The following is a 17,076-nucleotide window of genomic DNA, read 5'->3' as shown; positions in this document are numbered from 1 at the left end:
GCTGAAGAAGGCAAAGGGGTCGTTACTCTTTCTTCTACAAATCAAGCATGGCTGCGCCCATACAACACGCAAGCCTGTGACAGTTTCTTTTCCACTTCTTTATCATTGTGGACGCTTAATTGCGCGCATTAAAGCAGTCTGCTAGTTGTCACGTTTTATCGTTTGAAAATAATTTCAGATTTATAGAAAAGTAACACACAGAGCTAAAGAATATCATACAATAATTACATTACAACAGAACAGGAGACTGATGCTGAGGAGAGTCCTGTCTGTTGTGGTTGGAAAACTAAAGCGATACACAATGGCAGAAACAACCACACAACTTGCAGCTAATGACGTAACTACTCTCTCTCTCTCTCTCTCTCTCTCTCTCTCTTTCTCTCTCCCTGTTGCTTTCTCTTGTTTATATTTAAGTGAAACAAGTTCAAACATTTTATTTACAGAAGTTTTCAAGTCAATGAAAGTGTGGATTCAAAAAACAAACAAAAAGAAGTTCAGTAATATTCCCAGTTCCAGGGATCGCGTTTACCGGTAACTGAGTTTCCGGTATTTTACCGGTTAAGATTCGCCAATACCGGAAAAAAAAGTGGATGTCGGTCAGACGTACCGATTGTTATTTGGTTTGACCGGTAAAAAAAAAAGTAGTAATTACAAAAATCGTTTGTCAGTACGAGAGAGAGAGAGAGAGAGAGAGAGAGAGAGAGAGAGAGAGAGAGAGAGAGAGAGAGAGAGAGATTTGGATGGCTTGTTGTGACAGCGCTACAATGTTGCGATTATGTCTCCATTGATGACACTTGATGTCAAGGTGTCAAACATGACGTCAAAAATCAGACATCATACTTTTCGCACCATTTCTTTCGGTTCCCAGTCCATCGTAAAATCTTTCAGTTTATGTTATAAGGGACGGCGTCTAACTATAGCCGACATAGCATCATACCGGGAAATCACGTACTCACACCAGCTTAGATCTTTGTCTACATACAGTTGATTATTGTGAGGCGAGTCGATTGCGATGAAGAAGCAACGATCTTTACTGTCTTTTCTACCCCCAAGAGGTGAGAAAAGGCTTTTGAATGAAGGAACTGAAAGTGAAAGTACTTCACGGCCTAGTACATCTGCAGAGCCCGAGTCTCAAGCGGCGGCAAAGAAACCAACATCGGCATCTTCCACTGTCAAACGATTTCAGGAAAAATGGTGCAAAGAGTTTCTGTGGTTGCGGACAGAGGGGGAGGGGGAGAACTTTCTCATGTTTTGTGAAGACTGCAAAAAAACACGTAAAAAAAATGGTTACACAAGAGGTTGTCGAAATTTTCAACATTCATCTCTCGAAGACCATTCAAAAATCGCTAAGTCATAGAAATGCTGTTGGCTCTGCGCGTGAAAACTTTTTGACAACAAAGACTAGGCGAAAGTGAAACTGTAACAGTAAGTAACTAGTGAGTAAGTCTTCCAGTTGCGTGATTACTATTTGCTTTCCTATTTTATTTCGGAAGTCTCTCTCTCTCTCTCTCTCTCTCTCTCTCTCTCTCTCTCTCTCTCTCTCTCTCTCTCTCTCTCTCTCTCTCTCTCTCACAGCGGCTGCTGATGTGTCACTGTCAAGTTGTGCGACAGTTGCTTTGAGGGGGGGGGGGGGGGGGGGAACGTCCGCATATCACTGACATTGATTTAATGTATTGTAAGTCATTGTTTGTCTTTTACTGGTTGCCTTGGCAAGCTTACCGATTTTCGTGAGAGCCTTGTAGCCAGCTCATGACGTCATACCGGTTTGAAAAATACCTAGCGCGATCACTGCAGTTCATCTGAACAAATTTCCAAGCTGAACTTCTGAATTAAAGAGCCACAATTATAGTTTGACATTTTGTACTTATATTGTAGATAGGTTTCACAAGGTCATGAATGTATTTTCAGGTGACTGGAGAGAAAAGGTTGCTAGAGGAGAAGGTAACTGATGGAGCAGCTGTAAAAAAGGCAAAGTTTGAGGTTTGTAATTTATTTCATCAAACCAAGAAAAAGAACAAAAGGAAATTAAGACTCTTACTAACTAAGTCTTAGTGACTCTTAGTTTAAACAGTATTTACAAGTTTGTTTCGCCTGTAAGTTCTTTTTTCTTGGAAAGGATTTAATTATTATTTGCAATGGCATCAAACGTTTTCCACATCAACATTTTGTGTTTGACTTTGAGTAATTTTCTTCTACTTGAGAATGGATAATTTTTGATTCCTGTAATTAATTTCCAGTAAGTGTGACATATATTGAGTGTTCTTATATTTGATAGGTACGTACTGTTGTAAATCAAAAACAACAGTTTTGACAGTGAAACTGTAGGATATCCTAAAGTTGTACATTTTTCGATTTTGTTTGTCTGTTTTGTATTTTATAGAATCATACTATCATTATTCATACTCAGTTATACAGTTGAACCTGCCCTCAAGACCACCTGTCCAAAAAGACCACCAGCCCATTAAAATCACCCGTAAGGATCCCCGGCAGTTTTTACGACTATATATAAATCAGCTGCCTAAAGAGGCCACTTTTGCTCAATCCCTTTTGTGGTCTCTTTACACAGGTTCGACTGTACTAACTTTTTTCTTTTTATCAAAGGCTGCTGCCCCAATGCAGGGTCGGGCCGACAGGAAGCGCAAAGTTGCCCTGCTGCTGGCCTACTGTGGTGCAGGGTACTATGGAATACAGATTCAAAAGTGGGTACACTAGCTGTATACAGTATATGTATATATATGTGCTGCTTCTTGTTTCTTTTGGCTTTTTTAGTGGACACATCTGAAAAGTACAAATTGTCTTCAGGGGTGCTGAAATTGAGCAAAAACAAAAATGTTGAACTTGGCCAAAATATTCAGTCAGCAGAAGTCACAAGTCTGCCAGGATTTTTACTCATCCTTTGACTGGACTTTAGCACGGAACGGGGTAAAATGTCAAATTTATGTTTGTTGAACAAGCATGCAGAAGGGTTAACTTTGAGGTCTTCTGTCAGATTTTTCAGTTGCCACTGGCAAGCAAACTAACGTTTTTCGTAACCCTGGTTTTCTTAGGTTGAAATAAAATGATTGAATTTTATAATCAACAAGTAAAGATTTGTAAACATTGCTGAAATATGCCAAGCATTCAATTTTTTTTATCATTCTTTTGAGTGATTTATAATTATAGGATTAAAAAGTTGATCTGTTGACAGTGAGTTGGGTAAGTATAATATTAATCAAATAAAAATGTATTATTAACATTTTTGAATATTGCAACCAGAAAAAGAAAATAAGGACCAAATTTTCCTGTGAGATCTGGTAAATGAAATTGGTATAAAATTGACCTTGTATTTATTTGAGAGGTAAGCTTTACTGTGTTTTCACGTTTTCATCATAGAAACGGCAACTTCAAGACCATTGAGAGTGAGCTGATCAAAGCACTTCTGGCTGCTGGACTCATAACAGAGGAACATTCTGAGACACCTTCCAAGGTTTGTTTGCATTGAGGACGGGCACAGTGGTGTAGTGGATAAGACATCGGCCGCGGATGCCTGGTTAGTCAAGGGTGGAGATTTTGTTCGATCTCCCAGGTCAACTTATGTGCAGACCTGCTAGTGCCTTATACCCGTTTGTGTGCACAAGACCAAGTGGTTCAGAAAAGATCCTGTAATCCATGCCAGAGTTCGGTGGGTTACAGAAACATGAAAATACCCAGCATGGTTCCCCCGAAATCGGCATATATATGGGTCATTCCATAAAGCTGTGTACGAAAAGTGTGACATGCATTGTGAAATTTGAAAGTGTCTGAATAAGTTGTTTTTATGGTTTTTGTGAAAGATATAGACATATGCCACGATGCCATGCTAAACAAAAGATAAGTTAATGCTTTTTTGGGTACGAGGGGTGGTCGGAAAGTTGTGTAACATCACACATGTTTAACGTAACATGGGATCCAAGCACACAAGGCAGATAACAAAAAGCCATAGTATAAAGTAACAAGCTTTATTTGCTTCACATTTAGAGCTCATTCCACAGGGGTAGAGGGTGCTATATGCTAGTGAAATGAATTTGATATCTGATGCAACTACAATTGGGTGCTTGGTTCACCCAGTCAAGTCTTCCGGATGTATAAGCTAAGTATTACCATGCAGTCCAGTCAAGTCTTCCGGATGTATAGCTAACTATTACCATGCAGCCCAGTCAAGTCTTCTGGATGTATAATCTAAGTGTTACCATGCAGGCAGGGAATTCTTCTGTTTATCCCAACCAGCAAACAAATTAGCTTCACAAACGCAGGATTTCCATGTCTCTATTTTGCAACAGAATTAGATCTGATAACTTTATTTTTGTTGTTTTGAGAAAGAGAAAAACTAGTTCAGTGTGTTCAAATTTTGATGAAAGCTCCAACGGTTTTTATGCTAAACTCTTACAACTGGCAAAAGACTAGACTACAGACAATAGCCTAAGACTTGTCAAAGAGACACCGAGCACGTCTATCACACACAAAAATGATTGAAATGTCAAATTTGTGAAAAATGTTAACTTTAAGTGCGATGAGTCGTGAAAGGTTTCCGACGTAACAAAACATTCGTCCTTCGTTGGTAACGGCACATAAAACGCTCCACGCCTGCTACGTTCCAAAACTTAATGATTTTTTTAAATGGAAATACCTTTCAGCGATGTCGTAGAACGTCGGATACAAAAGAAACAAAAAATCTGATGCGTTGCTTAGTGACATTGTCAATTTTTACAATCCATCGTAACCAGAAAAAAAGGAAACGAAACTTAGTGGCGGCTCACGAAAGGCAAAATCACAGTCAAATCGTATCGATTTGACACGGCGCACATTCTATCACGTTCACAACACATCAGTATTGGCTGATAACACACACAATCTCATATTCGTGTGTACAGGAGTTATAGGCATGCTCGCGTAGTTCGCGGTTGGTTTGGGAAACCAATGTTATGTCAGAAAACCGTTATTTTTGACCGATCCAAATGCACACTTCAAACATTTGCTGGGGCAAACAACCAAGTGCATATATGCAACACTAGCACAAAACACAACGAATGTATGTCAGTGGTTTTATGGTCGCATTTCATTGGTAGCCACACGGATAAAACAAAACAAACACTAAGTAAGTCACAATTCGGGCGCCATTTTTGACGCCATTTTCTATGTTTTCTTTCATGAAAAACACAAACCAACCAGACGATCTCCTTGATTTTATTATCGTTATCTCTCTGATCAGTTTGCAGTCAGCTGATATACTTATAACAGTTGAGAAGCAAGGGTAACATTCCGCAATCTAACTCTAAAGTCTTGACCCTCTAGTGGTACACAGCTTTGTAGAACGACCCATATAATTATGCTGCCTGACTGGCGGGGTTAAAACGGTCATACACGTAAAAATCCACTCGTGCAAAATCATGAGTGAACGTGTGAGGTTCAGCCCATAAACGGAGATGAGGAAGAAGAAAAAGCTGAGGACTCTTTCCTTTAAGTTAAAAAAACAATATTTTTTCTTCTTGTTGAGTGTGCACTATAATGCACCAGTGGCCCCCTTCACGACATGCAGTCCCTACCCTGTGCGCCTTATCTTGTATGATCTTAAGGAGGAATAAGTCTGATACATATAGTATGCATGTGATGTTTTGTTGTTCTTAAAAGTAAGTTACACTACAGATGTGCATGGAATTTACTTGTCTTTGCAGAATCAGGGAAATAGCTCAGTTGGTAGTCGGTTGTCGCTATCGGTGTGGGTTCGATCCCCACGTTCACAGCGAAAGTGTCTGGGCTTGGAAACATGACTACATGCATGCAGGAAAAAAACTAAAAATTGGGTAGCGCCGTTTACTGTATGGCAGCTCGCTTTCCCCAGGGAGAAAGCAGCCCGAATTTCCATGAAGGTAACCTCACAGGAGTATATAAATCTTTCCTTTCCTTTCCTTCAATTAGGAGAAAGGGTGCTCTTGAGTTTGCAAATTCGGCTGCAATTGTGTTTACTATGTGCTCTAATTCTTGATATGCTTTTAATTTTTGTCAGCTCTGAAGACTTCCCTGATAGAGCCAACCGAAGTAAACACTGAATTTGAGTCTAATCTTGTGGAACCTTTTTGAGTATGAATTTGTGGAACTGTGTATTCTTTTTCTCTCTCTCTCTGTTTTGCTTTTGTTCTTTGTTGTTCTGTTTTGAAGGGTATGCGTATCATTTATTATTTCTTTTTTTCCTTTTTTCCCCAGATGTCATTTCAGAGGGCTGCTCGCACAGACAAAAATGTTTCTGCTGTTGGCAATGTCATTTCCCTCAAGATAAGTTGCATGGTAGTTTTTTATCTGTGCGTATGTGTGTGTGTGTGTTCTGAATGCAAGTTCTCATCATTTCAAGTGCAGGGCCTAGCATTGTAAGCCGTTCGGCGTACTTTACGCCGAAATAACATCTCCAGTACGCGGAACTCGATTTGGTGTACGCCGAAATGCAAAAACCTGTTATTCCCAAACGGTAAACCCAAACAGTCCCAGCTTTCGTTTTGTGTGCCGTTCGGTTCAATTCTCAATCGGTTTGACAGTTTGCTTGAGCACGCACTTCCTCTGGCCTCGCGCGAGCATGCTTTGTGCCGGTGTTTTGTGGCTCTAGACTTGAAATAATGTTTCAAAGCGACATTGTTGAACGTGGTCAGCCATTCAGTGACAAAGAATCCAGGTATTCCTGGAAGTGGGAATGGCACTTTTAGGCCAGATAACACAAGATTGTCAGTTTTCTTGTTTTCTGTCTGTGTTTTGCTTGTTGGTGAAGGCATAATTTAGTTGCTCAATCTTCTTTGGGGGGGGTCATTTTAGGTAAAAAATCTCCAAACCTTCTGCGGCCCCCAGACCCCCGCCTTTGTAAGCTGATATCACTTTTTCCAATGCTAGGCCCTGAAGTGGTGTGAAGCGTGGCTGTATTCTAAATTTTTCTTGAATTTGAGAATTGCATACTAGATGCATATAATCGAAGTTCCTTTCATCCATTTTTCCCAGATATCAAGCTACCCTTTCTGTTTGGTTCGCTAGTTTGTCGTCCTTTTCAAGCTCCCAGATAATTTTACTTATAAATATATTTTAATTTGTCCTTCTGTTTAATCACATGTTGTATGAAGATGCAGTTGAGGAGAAGATCAACGCACAACTGCCACCAGAGATTAGGGTCATCAGTAAGTAGTCTCCCTTTGCTTCTTGCTTACAACAACAAGTTAGTGTGTTTGTTTACACAGATTGTAGATAGGACTTGAGTCGTTCACCCATTTGGAAGTTATTTCCTTGTGCATTTTGTTCATCAGTTTTGTTCGTGTATTTTAGGTACAGTCAATTCCGGTTAATCGGCCATCCGGATAATCGACCAATTCCGGATAATCGGCCAATTTTCCCTGGGACCGAATCTTTTCTTCATACGTAGTTATGTGTTAAAATGTTCGGTTAATCGGCCACTTCGGATAATCGGCCTTAGTTCAGTCAGTCCCAAAAGTGGCCGATTAACCGGAGTCGACTTTATTTGTAGACCATTGAAGAAGAAAATGTTCCATTTTTATGGTACAGTTTAATGGACAATAAAGTGTTGTTATTGTTATTGTTATTGTTTATTGCACTTAAGGCAAACTACCAAAGAAGGATGACTGAACTTTTTGCGTACTTGTCTTTTTTCATTTAAAGTTTAAGACTAAAGAGTAGACCCTCAGTTTTCAAAATAAATGTTTCTGGTGAGTTTGACAGTTTGGATTAGAATTATATTTTATTTTTGTAGTTTCTCCTTTATTCCTAGACTTCTGTTTGATTTGATTTGATTTGATTTGATTTGATTTGATTTGATTTGATTTGTTACAGCTTGTATGCGCACGACCCGAGGGTTTGACAGCAAGAATCATTGTACAGCTCGTACCTACAGATACATGCTACCTACCTACTCCTTTGCTCCTGTTGAAAAGGTTTGCCTGTTTGTTACTGGATAGAGACACAAAATACAGCTCCTTCTATTGTCTTTCAATTTCACATGCATAATGAAAACAATGTTTGAGGCCTCAATGAGAACATGAAACTGGCAGCCCCCCTCTCATTTAATCAGTACAGTGGAACCCCTCACAACGACCCCCCTCTCATTTAATCAGTACAGTGGAACTCCTCACAACGACCCCCCTCTCATTTAATCAGTACAGTGGAACTCCTCACAACGACCCCCCTCTCATTTAATCAGTACAGTGGAACTCCTCACAACGACCCCCCTCTCATTTAATCAGTACAGTGGAACCCCTCACAACGACCCCCCTCTCATTTAATCAGTTCAGTGGAACCCCTCACAACGACCCCCCCTCTCATTTAATCTGTACAAATCCTAACACTGAAATCTGTCACTGTTATGATGTTATGACAACCAGTCAAACAAATTCTAAAGCATGTTGAATGCATACTAAGTGTCAGAAAAAAATGGTCATATAAACTATAAACCTGTGTCTAAAAAGCCAATGTACTGCTTGTGAAACAACATTGTACAAGGCAAAAGAAATCTGTTCCCACCAAGACAAAGACAGCCCTACACTGATGGCTATTTTATTTCCAGTACATGTATTTCAAATAACTTGTTTAGTAAATTAAAATGAAGATATTTCTGTCGATGCAATGCGTAGATTTTCTTTCAGTGTGTCTTTCTCCCTTTCTTTCTTCCCTTTCTGTCTTTTTTGTCTACCTTCTCGATTATTTGATGATTGAATGTATTTACTTTTTGTTGACAGTTTATCACAAAAGACTACAGAGTGCCAGGTATGTATGTTTTTTTTTCCCTCGCAATAGTTCAAACCACGAATGCCAAATAAGTTGTTTTAATTCTACCCTCATACCATACCTCAGTACTGTTCAGTAAATGTTGTACTAAACCCTTGTGTATGAAGCAAAAATATATAACTTGAAGACAACAAGTGCAGAGAAAAAAGCAAAAGACAAATGGACAGATAGGGAGAAGGGTGAGATAGGGAGAAGGGTGAGATAGGGAGAAGGGTGAGATAGGGAGAAGGGTGAGATAGGGAGAAGGGTGAGATAGGGAGAAGGGTGAGATAGGGAGAAGGGTGAGATATGGAGAAGGGTGAGATAGGGAGAATGGTGAGATAGGGAGAATGGTGAGATAGGGAGAAGGGTGAGATAGGGAGAAGGGTGAGATAGGGAGAAGGGTGAGATAGGGAGAATGGTGAGATAGGGAGGAGGGTGAGATAGGGAGAAGGGTGAGATAGGGAGAAGGGTGAGATAGGGAGAAGGGTGAGATAGGGAGAAGGGTGAGATAGGGAGAATGGTGAGATAGGGAGAAGGGTGAGATAGGGAGAAGGGTGAGATAGGGAGAAGGGTGAGATAGGGAGAATGGTGAGATAGGGAGGAGGGTGAGATAGGGAGAAGGGTGAGATAGGGAGAAGGGTGAGCGGGACAACATTACTACTACCAATAATTATGTAGACTTAATCGCAAGTAATCATGGCGATGTATAACAACAACAAAACACACACACACACACACACACACACACACACTCAGAGACACACACACACACACACACACACACACACACACACACACGCACACACACACAGAGACACACACACACACACACACACACACTCAGAGACACACACACACACACACACTCAGAGAGAGACACACACACACACACACACTCAGAGAGACACACGCACACACACACACACACTCAGAGACACACACACACACACACACACACACTCAGAGAGACACACACACACACACTCAGAGAGACACACACACACACACACACACACACACACACACACACTCAGAGAGACACACGCACGCACACACACACTCAGAGACACACACACACACACACGCATGCACGCACATGCATGGATGGAGCCTAAATTTGAACTTTTATGGCAGTTTTTTTAATTTTATATAATCTTAGTGCTCATATCTTACCATTTAACCTCTCTGTCTTAAATCTTAGTTAAAACTTCTCGCTTGCATGTCGTATTAAGTCCATTGTCTGCTGATACAAGCTCCCTTGTGCTATGAATGAAAATGAAGACTGTATCGGTGTATGTGTACTTATCCCAGTTTTCTTTCTTTTGTTGTTGTTGGTCAGCTGGCATTATTGAAAAGGTCAATGAAGTCCTGAAAAAGTTTGTGGGCACTCGCAACTTTCACAACTTCACTTCAGGAAGGTTGGTATGCACATTCAATAGCAGTGCGGCACTTACACATTTGATGAAATCTGTAAAACAGCCTTTGTCTTGATGGAGAGTAAAGTAAACTGAAAGGGCCAGCCATAAGCAAATGTTATTTGAGTGTTTAATTCACCGGCAATTTGGCTGTCTTGAGCCTGCAGTTTAAATATTGCAGTTAGGTTGTAAAGATTGCTTAAAGACAACAACAATACAAACAACAACACTTAATTGTCCATCAAAATGTTACATAAAAGTGGAACATTTTCTTCTCTTTTTTGTTCATTGTATTTTGCTGCATTTAGCATCATTTTAGTACAGTCGACTCCGGTTAATCGACCACTTTTGGGACTGACTGAATTATGGCCGATTATCCGAAGTGGCCGAACATCGCATCGGGAAGTTCCTCAGAACAAAAATGTTGGATGTTGGAAGTTACTTATGGTAGCGGAAAGCGGAAGTTTTGTGCATTGGCATATGTGCTCTACATGTCTCCAAAGAATGTGTCCAGTGTCGCCTGCTTCTGTTTGGCACTGGCACGTTTCCTCACTGCAGCACAGACAACGTCCAGGCAATGCAGTTCTTCTTCCCCGAAGACATTTTCCAGGGCATATTGAACCAATCAACCAATGCCTCGTCTTTTCCCCCTCTTTTCCTTTTCTTTGAGACAGACAAGCGTCCACCTACAGCTTCACTCCTGAGATGATCCTCGTCGTTAATCCATCGACAAAGGGTTTTTCTTGGGACCCCTAACTGATTTGCAAGCTGTCCATCGACAAAGGGTTTTTCTTGGGACCCCTAACTGATTTGCAAGCTGCAATTTTGATGTGTTAGGCGGATATCCTTTCACTTTGTCCAAGAATTCAAGTTTTTCCAAGACGCTGTAGTCTTTCCTTTTCGTCGCCATGGTTTGTGCAAAGAGGCTTTCGACACAAGCAAGTCAGTGTTTGACTGTCAGTTGTTTCGATCACAGTGTGTAAACTCAGTCAACTCACTGGCAGACCTTTGTGCTGTCATGTGAGTAATGATCATTGAACCACTCACAAGAACGTGAAAAGTGTGAGGTGGCCGTTTAGCCGATGTGCTAAGTTTTTGTGGTGGCCGATTAACCGAACATTTTAACACATAACTATGAAGAAAAGATTCGGTCCCAGGGAAAATTGGCCGAATATCCGGAATTAGCCGATTATCCGGATGGCCGATTAACCGGAATTGACTGTATGTTGTTTGTTAAGCAGCAAGCAGTTGCCAAAAAAATGCATTACTTTCATCCAGTTTTTTTTCTAAATAACAATTTCCATTTGTGTCGCTGCACAGAAAGCCAAATGATCCAAGTTCCAAGAGGTACATCATTTCATTTGAGGTAAGTATTTAATGACATCTGATTTTTGGCTCACGTAAGTGTAGCCTATGCGATCGTAACTTTGTCTGTCTGTGCGTGCGTGTGTGCGTGCGTGTGTATGTCTGTGGTAGAAACTTTAACATTTCGTCATTTGAAGACGTCACATTAGGACGTAAGAGGGTTAGACGTCACGCGAAGGAATTACTAAAAGTCTTGTTATTTTGAGCGGGCCGAGACTAGTTGGCAGTCGTGTCCCTGTAAGTAGGCTACATGCAGACAGACAGATCTAGATCTAGTGTCTCGCTTTCTTGCACAGTGTCACCTATGCTTACTGTGTGTGTGTGTGTGTATGTGTGTATGTGTGACGGAGTGATTGAGTTTGTGTTACTGTTTGTCGATTTCTTACGTGAGCCTTGAAGGCTTCGCCTCTTGTTTGTTTTCTGTTTGAGAGTTGACAAGGCTGTGGAGATATGAAAGGAGAGACTTGGGAGCTGGAGTGTAAGAAAAAGCAAATGAAAGAAAAAGGAATGAACATTATTCACTGACTGGGTAGATGATGGCGGGAATGTCTTCAAAGTTACGCACGAATGCTCTGTTATAATGAGCGCTTCTGGGGTGATAACGGGAGACAACTCCTGTGATCTTGCCGCGAGGTGGCGGCAGTTACCAGCCGAAAGAAAGAAGGGGAATAACCACCAGAATCGACCATTGTCTGTTTACCGTATAAAATGCACGACTTACACACGAACTGTTACCAAACCGATATGCTATTTGGGACCAATGCAAGTTTGTTTTCCTTTCTTGTGTGATCTTGCCGCGAGGTGGCGCCAGTTACCAGCCGAAAGATAGAGGGGGCATGACCTCACCAGAACCGCCCATTACTAGAATAGCTTTAAAGTGTCAGGGTAATTGGATGTGTTCTGGGATAGACCGGTCTGTAGCTAAGTTGGTAGTGTACTGGCTTTACAAACAGTTTGTTGCTATTGGATGGGTACAATACCCGGGTTAGATCAGGGATTTATTTCACATAGTCTTGGTGTCTAAACACTCCTGTGTGCATAGTCTTGGTGTCTGAACACCCCTGTGTGCATAGTCTTGGTGTCTGAACACCCCTGTGTACATAGTCTTGGTGTCTGAACACCCCTGTGTACATAGTCTTGGTGTCTGAACACCCCTGTGTACATAGTCTTGGTGTCTGAACACCCCTGTGTGCATAGTCTTGATGTCTGAACACCCCTGTGTGCATAGTCTTGGTGTCTGAACACCCCTGTGTACATAGTCTTGGTGTCTGAACACCCCTGTATACATAGTCTTGGTGTCTGAACACCCCTGTGTACATAGTCTTGGTGTCTGAACACCCCTGTGTGCATAGTCTTGGTGTCTGAACACCCCTGTGTACATAGTCTTGGTGTCTGAACACCCCTGTGTACATAGTCTTGGTGTCTGAACACCCCTGTGTACATAGTCTTGGTGTCTGAACACCCCTGTGTGCATAGTCTTGGTGTCTGAACACCCCTGTGTACATAGTCTTGGTGTCTGAACACCCCTGTGTGCATAGTCTTGGTGTCTGAACACCCCTGTGTACATAGTCTTGGTGTCTGAACACCCCTGTATACATAGTCTTGGTGTCTGAACACCCCTGTGTGCATAGTTTTGGTGTCTGAACACCCCTGTGTACATAGTCTTGGTGTCTGAACACCCCTGTGTACATAGTCTTGGTGTCTGAACACCCCTGTGTACATAGTCTTGGTGTCTGAACACCCCTGTGTGCATAGTCTTGGTGTCTGAACACCCCTGTGTACATAGTCTTGGTGTCTGAACACCCCTGTGTGCATAGTCTTGGTGTCTGAACACCCCTGTGTACATAGTCTTGGTGTCTGAACACCCCTGTGTACATAGTCTTGGTGTCAGAACACCCCTGTGTACATAGTCTTGGTGTCTGAACACCCCTGTGTGCATAGTCTTGGTGTCTGAACACCCCTGTGTACATAGTCTTGGTGTCTGAACACCCCTGTGTACATAGTCTTGGTGTCTGAACACCCCTGTGTGCATAGTCTTGGTGTCTGAACACCCCTGTGTGCATAGTCTTGGTGTCTGAACACCCCTGTGTGCATAGTCTTGGTGTCTGAACACCCCTGTGTACATAGTCTTGGTGTCTGAACACCCCTGTGTACATAGTCTTGGTGTCTGAACACCCCTGTGTGCATAGTCTTGGTGTCTGAACACCCCTGTGTACATAGTCTTGGTGTCTGAACACCCCTGTGTACATAGTCTTGGTGTCTGAACACCCCTGTGTGCATAGTCTTGGTGTCTGAACACCCCTGTATACATAGTCTTGGTGTCGGAACACCCCTGTGTGCATAGTCTTGGTGTCTCATGAACACCCCTGTGTGCATAGTCTTGGTGTCTGAACACCCCTGTGTGCATAGTCTTGGTGTCTGAACACCCCTGTGTGCAATGTCTTGCGCATGCTAAAGATCCAAGGTTCACAATGAAGTCTCAGGGGTTGTAAAACTTGAACATAGCAAAATGCAGGAAAGAGGTGAAAAAATGGGTCACCCCTTAGTGTATGTGGCTGGGTTTTTTCCTCAGGGAGAAAGCAACCTGAATTTTGTTAAGGACTATATGATATTACCGTACTTTCTTTACCTTACCTTACCTGTTCCGAGAAAAAAAAAGTCATATAAATTATAATGCAATATGTGATTGAAGATCTCTTGTGCTTCCAGTGTGGAGAGCCGTTTGTCAGGGACGGTATAGAATTTGCTGTGGTGACAATCAAAGGGCAGAGTTTCATGCTGCATCACATCAGAAAGATGATGGGTGAGTCCAGGGGTGGTGGGGGTGAGTCCAGGGGTGGTGGGGGTGAGTCCAGGGGTGGTGGGGGTGAGTCCAGGGGTGGTGGGGGTGAGTCCAGGGGTGGTGGGGGTGAGTCCAGGGGTGGTGGGGGTGAGTCCAGGGGTGGTGGGGGTGAGTCCAGACGTTCACGTGTCTCAGGTGGGAGCTGTGGTGGTAAAGTGCAAGCCCCCTTTTAGTGCCTCCCCAAACCGCTAATATCAGGTCGTAAAAACCGGGGAGATCTGAAAATGAAGGTAAAGTTACAGACATAGTGACAACACATTGAGATAGCACGGTCCTAGGGGGGGGGGGGGGGGGGGAAGGGGGGGGAGAGGGGGGTGGGGGGTGGAGGTGGTGAGAGGTGGGTGTGGAGAGAGGGGGATGGGAGGTGTATTTTTAGGGGGGGGGGGGGGGGAGGGGGAAGTCTATCATAAAAGGAAGTTTGCTCTGCAGCAGTTTTAATGCAGTATTTTATCTCTTCAGATTATGGATATTTGTGCTTGTGTAGGGATTTATATATCTTTTATATGTGATCATTTTCCTATTCAGACACTTTTAAGACTATCTTTTTGCAGGGGGAGAACTGTATAAATTGTGGACTGGTACAGAAATATCTTTTATTCAAGAAAAAACCCTGACAGTTAGCCTTTACTTCTGTTCAGCATTGCAAATGAGTGCATGCAAACCTGTGATGAATGTAGGTCACTACGTGCCTCCTGTTGTGTTTTTCCTTCCTAGTGCTTGCACCTTTGTGATCTCAATATCTGCTGCCTGTAATATCCTTTTTTACATAAAATGCCAGCTTGACCGTTTCTAATGAAGAGTTGCGATTGCAAGAAAATAACTTTGACAAACAAGCGAATCATTCAGATAGACAAGCTCACACATTTTTTTAATGACACTTTTAATAACCGACCTCGGTCGATAAAGATGAAACAGAAGATGATATGCTCCCTTTGGACCAACAAAAAAGCTGGTCTGTCAACAAATTGTCAAACATCTTATTGTGTTTTGCACAGAATTGCAGGTGAGATCAGAGGGAAACACTTTTACTATCTGTAAGAAACAGGATCAGTACTGTTAAGGTATCTATTCACATGATCATTCTACTGGAGACATTTTGTTTGTTTGCTTAACGCCCAGCCGACCACGAAGGGCCATATCAGGGCGGTGCTGCTTTGACATATAACGTGTGCCACACACAAGACAGAAGTCGCAGCACAGGCTTCATGTCTCACCCAGTCAAATTATTCTGACACCGGACCAACCAGTCCTAGCACTAACCCCATAATGCCAGACGCCAGGCGGAGCAGCCACTAGATTGCCAATTTTAAAGTCTTAGGTATGACCCGGCCGGGGTTCGAACCCACGACCTCCCGATCACGGGGCGGACGCCTTACAACTAGGCCAACCGTGCCGGTTACTGGAGACATAGAAACCCTGTGTTGGAAGTGATATTTGGGAGACATAGAAACCCTGTGTTGGAAGTGATATTTGGGAGACATAGAAACCCTGTGTTCGAAGTGATATTTGGGAATTATGAGTTCATGTACAGGGATACCCCCATTTTGAGACCTAAACAAATCTGAGAAAATCAGGTTTTAATAAAGAAGTCTTAAAGTGTTAATTTATAGAGGTTAATAACAGGAGGGCAGAGAAAGCAGTTTCTTTAAAGGCAAGACGTCTTAAATTGTTGGGTCATTAAGAGGGGGGGCATTGTATTTGTCTTAACTTTGTGTTGTTTTCCTCATGCAGGCCTGATGATTTCCATTGTGCGTGGCTACTGCGGCGACGAGGCGTTGGTCAAGTCATGGGGACCACTGAAGGTGGACATTCCGAAAGCCCCTGGTACTGGCCTGTTTTTGCAAGAGGTCAGTTGTTTGTGTGGTGACCTGCAGATTATGTTTGTCGGGCATGACTGTGTTTGTGGATGCTTAAAGCCATATGTACTCGATGACTATACACGCTAATTGCTTTACCAACAGCTGGAGACAGACTAAATTAAGTTCCCTGCAAAATATTGTGGTCTAGGACCCCTTAAATGTTGAGATATTTGAATTTTCATTTTGATCTGGATCGTCCTATTTATAGATTTGGCAACACATGTAACGTTGATGCAAGGGAGAGAACACCGCGGCTTTGTTGACATCCTCACTTTTTCAGAGGCTAGAACAAGCTGTAATGCATGTTGGTTATGATTGGTCATAGTATGTTTGTTTATGTTTGGTCGTTATCTTTGCCTGTGCGTGTATTGTATGTTTGGTCGTTTTCTTTGCCTGTGCATGTATAGTTTGTTGGTTATGTTTGGTCGGTTTCTTTGCCTGTGCATGTATAGTATGTTGGTTATGATTGGTCATAGTATGTTTGTTTATGTTTGGTCGTTATCTTTGCCTGTGCGTGTATTGTATGTTTGGTCGTTTTCTTTGCCTGTGCATGTATAGTTTGTTGGTTATGTTTGGTCGGTTTCTTTGCCTGTGCGTGTATAGTATGCTTGGTCGATGTATGTATTGTAAAGCGCTAAGAGTAGACATTTTTCTAGAATAGCGCTATAAAAGTTTGCATTATTATTATTATTATTATGTATTATGGTCCGCGCATGGTGACGTATCGTCATTATATGGTCTTATGGTGCGTTTGACATCGATTGTGGGCAAACTACACTTTGTAAACACGGGAGTGCGTTAGTATGCCTTTAAGATTGTTTGTTTT

The 17,076-nt window shown here is 42.2% G+C and overlaps 1 protein-coding gene across 1 annotated transcript in view; it reads left to right on the top strand.

Moving 5' to 3' along the window:
• Window positions 1-25: 25 nt before the first annotated feature.
• The window catches only part of LOC138981053 (pseudouridylate synthase 1 homolog), a 28,979-nt gene continuing 11,928 nt past the window's right edge, over window positions 26-17,076 (top strand). Inside the window, exons 1-12 of the mRNA XM_070353856.1 lie at window positions 26-337; window positions 1,909-1,980; window positions 2,602-2,699; window positions 3,373-3,466; window positions 6,220-6,290; window positions 7,105-7,169; window positions 7,837-7,937; window positions 8,739-8,766; window positions 10,109-10,187; window positions 11,505-11,550; window positions 14,259-14,352; window positions 16,123-16,238. Coding sequence (XP_070209957.1) covers window positions 251-337; window positions 1,909-1,980; window positions 2,602-2,699; window positions 3,373-3,466; window positions 6,220-6,290; window positions 7,105-7,169; window positions 7,837-7,937; window positions 8,739-8,766; window positions 10,109-10,187; window positions 11,505-11,550; window positions 14,259-14,352; window positions 16,123-16,238 — 951 coding nt within the window. The 5' untranslated portion in view covers window positions 26-250. The remainder of the gene's footprint in view (window positions 338-1,908; window positions 1,981-2,601; window positions 2,700-3,372; window positions 3,467-6,219; window positions 6,291-7,104; window positions 7,170-7,836; window positions 7,938-8,738; window positions 8,767-10,108; window positions 10,188-11,504; window positions 11,551-14,258; window positions 14,353-16,122; window positions 16,239-17,076) is intronic.

The sequence above is a fragment of the Littorina saxatilis genome, linkage group LG12 (genome assembly GCF_037325665.1).
Source record: "Littorina saxatilis isolate snail1 linkage group LG12, US_GU_Lsax_2.0, whole genome shotgun sequence".
Classification (NCBI taxonomy): Eukaryota; Metazoa; Mollusca; class Gastropoda; order Littorinimorpha; family Littorinidae; genus Littorina; species Littorina saxatilis.
The sequence above is the reverse complement of the archived record's forward strand: the minus strand, read 5'-3'. Positions and strand labels throughout refer to the sequence as shown.